The 5000-nt window shown below is 44.6% G+C and overlaps 1 protein-coding gene across 1 annotated transcript in view; it reads left to right on the top strand.

Annotated features, from left to right (window-relative positions):
- LOC308086395 (inaD-like protein) overlaps nt 1-5000 on the top strand; it is a 155880-nt gene that overhangs the window by 116280 nt on the left and 34600 nt on the right. The window contains 1 exon segment of the mRNA XM_080429915.1: nt 4073-4164. Within this exon segment, the coding sequence (XP_080286041.1) occupies nt 4073-4164 (92 nt within the window).

Here is a 5000-nt window from a genome sequence, read left to right as displayed (position 1 = left end):
GATGATCGATCTCCCTCCATCATTCAGCTCAGTTCATTACAACATGTCAGAGACTTCATGAAAAATGTATTTTATACACACACACACACACACACACACAAAACTGCATTTAGGAGTGATTACACACAGCTAGATTAACACGCTTAATATATTATGAATTATGTTTACAGATAGAAAGTGTGTATCCGTTGATATGGTTATCATCCAATACACATTATACTACAATTATTTATACACACACACACACACACACACACACACACACACACACACACACGATACCCAATCCTACACCAGTGGTGGAATAAGTACTCAAATGTTTTACTTGAGTAAAAGTATCAATACTGCAATGTAGAAGTACGGAAATCCGGAATTAAAAATGTACTTTAGTTAAAGTACAAAAGTATAGTATATCAAAATGTATTTAAAGTACCAAAAGTAAAAGTACTAAAATATTTGAAAATAGCAGATCTACAAGCTCACAACGTGTTGCGATGCGACGCGATCGGCTGTTTTCAAATAGCCTATAGGTATAAAATAGGGCTAAAGTGGTTAAATGATGTTTTATAATGTAATATATTTATATCTGCAAAGTAACTAGTAACTAAAGTTTTCATATAATTGTAGTGGAGTAAAAGTACAATATTTGCCTGTGAGATGTAGTGGAGTAGAAGTAAAATTAAAGAGAATTGAAAATGCTCCGGTAAAGTAAAAGTACCTCAAAATTGGTACAGTGCTTGAGTAAATGTACTTAGTTACTTTACACCACTGTCCTACACACATTAAATTACATCGTTGCTGTCCGGCAGGAACCAGCTAACTCCATGTTTCCGCTTTTGCATTTTTTCCCCCATAAATCAGGGCCATTGACCCTTTACGTCTCTGTGTTGGTAAACAAAAATATTGAACCAATGAAAAGTATTAAAAAGTGCTTCTGACAAAAGCAGCTAACTCCATTGGCTCCTCAAACTTTCTGCTAAACCAGCTAATTAGTCCAGCAAAGGGGGGAGGAGTTAGCTGGTTTTGCTGACTCCAGACTTCCTGTTTGTCACTATGTATTCCTACGGGCTGGCGGGGCGGAGCCTGTCATCAGGGAGTGTTGGGCGGGAGGAGTAGGATGAAGGCTCTACGTCCTCCTGGTGGGGGCTCCTCACTGGCTGGTGAGTCAGTAGGAGATAGTAGCCTCGATCTCCAGGCTTTTATTTTTTAGCTTTGCTACAAAATAAAAGCCTGGACCAGCGAGTGGATGTCCCGGGCATAGGGAGTGGGAGGAGTCATCCTCAACCAACCAGAGTGCAGTGGGCGTCGCTCCAAATGTTATGCGGAGCGGGGCGGGGACGACGGATCGGTTGAACCAATGGCGTACTCTCTCCGGTGATGTTAAACCCGCCCCTCTATGCCAGATATCAGACACGCTATAGGGCCGTCTATTAGGAGACAACAGCCTGACAACACAGAGACAACACAGAGACAACACAGAGACAACACAGAGACAACACAGAGACAACACAGAGACAACACAGAGACAACACAGAGACACAGAGACACAGAGACAACACAGAGACAACACAGAGACAACACAGAGACAACACAGAGACACAGAGACACAGAGACAACAGCAGAGACAACACAGTGACAACACAGAGACAACACAGTGACAACACAGAGACAACACAGAGACACAGAGACAACACAGAGACAACAGCAGAGACAACACAGTGACAACACAGAGACAACACAGAGACACAGAGACAACACAGAGACAACAGCAGAGACAACACAGTGACAACACAGAGACACAGAGACACAGAGACAACAGCAGAGACAACACAGAGACAACACAGTGACAACACAGTGACAACACAGAGACAACACAGAGACACAGAGACACAGAGACAACAGCAGAGACAACACAGTGACAACACAGAGACAACACAGTGACAACACAGAGACAACACAGAGACACAGAGACAACACAGAGACAACAGCAGAGACAACACAGTGACAACACAGAGACAACACAGAGACACAGAGACAACACAGAGACAACAGCAGAGACAACACAGTGACAACACAGAGACACAGAGACACAGAGACAACAGCAGAGACAACACAGTGACAACACAGAGACAACACAGTGACAACACAGAGACAACACAGAGACACAGAGACAACACAGAGACAACACAGAGACAACACAGTGACAACACAGAGACAACACAGAGACACAGAGACAACACAGAGACAACAGCAGAGACAACACAGTGACAACACAGAGACAACACAGAGACACAGAGACAACACAGAGACAACACAGAGACACAGAGACAACACAGTGACAACACAGAGACACAGAGACAACACAGAGACAACACAGAGACACAGAGACAACACAGAGACAACACAGAGACACAGAGACAACACAGTGACAACACAGAGACAACACAGAGACACAGAGACAACACAGAGACAACACAGAGACACAGAGACAACACAGAGACACAGAGACAACACAGAGACACAGAGACAACACAGAGACACAGAGACAACACAGAGACAACACAGAGACAACAGCAGAGACAACACAGTGACAACACAGTGACAACACAGAGACAACACAGAGACAACACAGAGACAACACAGAGACAACAGCAGAGACAACACAGTGACAACACAGAGACAACACAGAGACACAGAGACAACACAGAGACAACACAGAGACACAGAGACAACACAGTGACAACACAGAGACAACACAGAGACACAGAGACAACACAGAGACAACACAGAGACACAGAGACAACACAGAGACAACACAGAGACAACACAGAGACAACACAGAGACAACACAGAGACAACACAGAGACAACAGCAGAGACAACAGCAGAGACAACACAGAGACAACACAGAGACAACACAGAGACAACACAGAGACAACACAGAGACAACACAGAGACAACACAGAGACAACACAGAGACAACACAGAGACAACACAGAGACAACACAGAGACAACACAGAGACAACAGCAGAGACAACAGCAGAGACAACAGCAGAGACAACAGCAGAGACAACAGCAGAGACAACACAGAGACAACACAGAGACAACACAGAGACAACACAGAGACAACACAGAGACAACAGCAGAGACAACAGCAGAGACAACACAGAGACAACACAGAGACACAGAGACAACACAGAGACACAGAGACAACACAGAGACAACACAGAGACAACACAGAGACAACACAGAGACAACAGCAGAGACAACAGCAGAGACAACAGCAGAGACAACACAGAGACAACACAGAGACAACACAGAGACAACACAGAGACAACACAGAGACAACACAGAGACACAGAGACAACACAGAGACAACACAGAGACAACACAGAGACACAGAGACAACACAGAGACAACACAGAGACAACACAGAGACAACACAGAGACACAGAGACAACACAGAGACAACACAGAGACACAGAGACAACAGCAGAGACAACACAGAGACACAGAGACAACACAGAGACAACACAGAGACAACACAGAGACAACACAGAGACAACACAGAGACAACACAGAGACAACACAGAGACAACACAGAGACAACGAGACACAGAGACAACACAGAGACAACACAGAGACGACACAGAGACGACACAGAGACAACACAGAGACAACACAGAGACACAGAGACAACACAGAGACACAGAGACAACACAGAGACACAGAGACGACACAGAGACACAGAGACGACACAGAGACACAGAGACACAGAGACGACACAGAGACGACACAGAGACGACACAGAGACGACACAGAGATGTGTGAGGGGAGAGATGGAGAGGAATTCATTGGAATAACGACTACATTGGAGAGAAAAGCGGGATAAAATACATTTGGCTACTCTAACATAAAACTATACAAATACAGACAAGCATAAAACCTTACATACGACCTCTAGGTCATAAAGTAACAGTTTGACCTAAAACTGTGTGTGTGTGTGTGTGTGTGTGTGTGTGCGTGCGTGTGTGTGTGTGTGTGTGCGTGTGCGTGTCCATGTGTCCATCAGATCAACAACCAGGTCCTTTATGGGCGGAGTCACCAGAACGCGTCGGCCATCATTAAAAGCACCGCCCCCAAGGTCAAGCTCATCCTGCTCAGGTGAGACACAGAGGAAACATAAAGGCACCAACCTGATGGTCAGGAGCAGGTAGAGGGTCAGAACACTTAGACACTGACTCTGGGGGAGCCCGGGAGAGTGTGTGTGTGTGTGTGTGTGTGTGTGTGTGTGTGGTGGCACTCTGATGTGTTCAGTGTGTTTCAGGAACAACACTCAGGTCAAAGTATAGATTGAACTCATTAAGAGGCTGATTCTCAACCAGTTCTCACTGTTTCAAGATGTTACTAAAATGTTTGAACATTACTGATGTACAGTTTAACTCATTGATTGCCAAGATATTAAACATAGTTTTCTATCCCCTTGCCACCGTATAATTACCTCAATCCCATGATATTTGAAACGCCGTGGGACCGACATTGTGTCCCAAAAACACAAACAAAAAATAGTCCCCGTGGGTTAGCGGAGGGATCTGTGTATCCATAGGAACGACAACGTTCCAAACGTGATCCGCCATTTTGGGGCGTCGGCCGCTGAAAACTAGTGGTTTTCAATGCAAAAAAAGAAATAAACTGAGTTCAGGTCCTTGCACACTGGTGCGTCTTTTCGTTGCGTTTTTTTTACAACAATGAAAAAAATTGAAAAAACAATGAAAAAAAATAAAACGCAACGAAAAGACGCACCAGTGTGCAAGGACCTTTACAGCAGTTTTTCTGAAAATCCCAAACAGGAAGCAGATGACTTCCTGTTTTTTTGGAACGACGTCACATCCACATTCTACTTCTCTGAGTGACGATCGATCATTCCAAAGCTGTGTTAGGTCGCCCCCTTGTGGAATTCTCCCTAAAAAAATTAAAGAACGCGTCAATGCGATCTTGGC

Source organism: Gymnoscopelus braueri (genome assembly GCF_963280865.1).
Source record: "Gymnoscopelus braueri genome assembly, chromosome: 6".
NCBI lineage: Eukaryota > Metazoa > Chordata > Actinopteri > Myctophiformes > Myctophidae > Gymnoscopelus > Gymnoscopelus braueri.
Note: the sequence above shows the minus strand (reverse complement) of the source record. Positions and strands in the feature narration are given on the sequence as shown.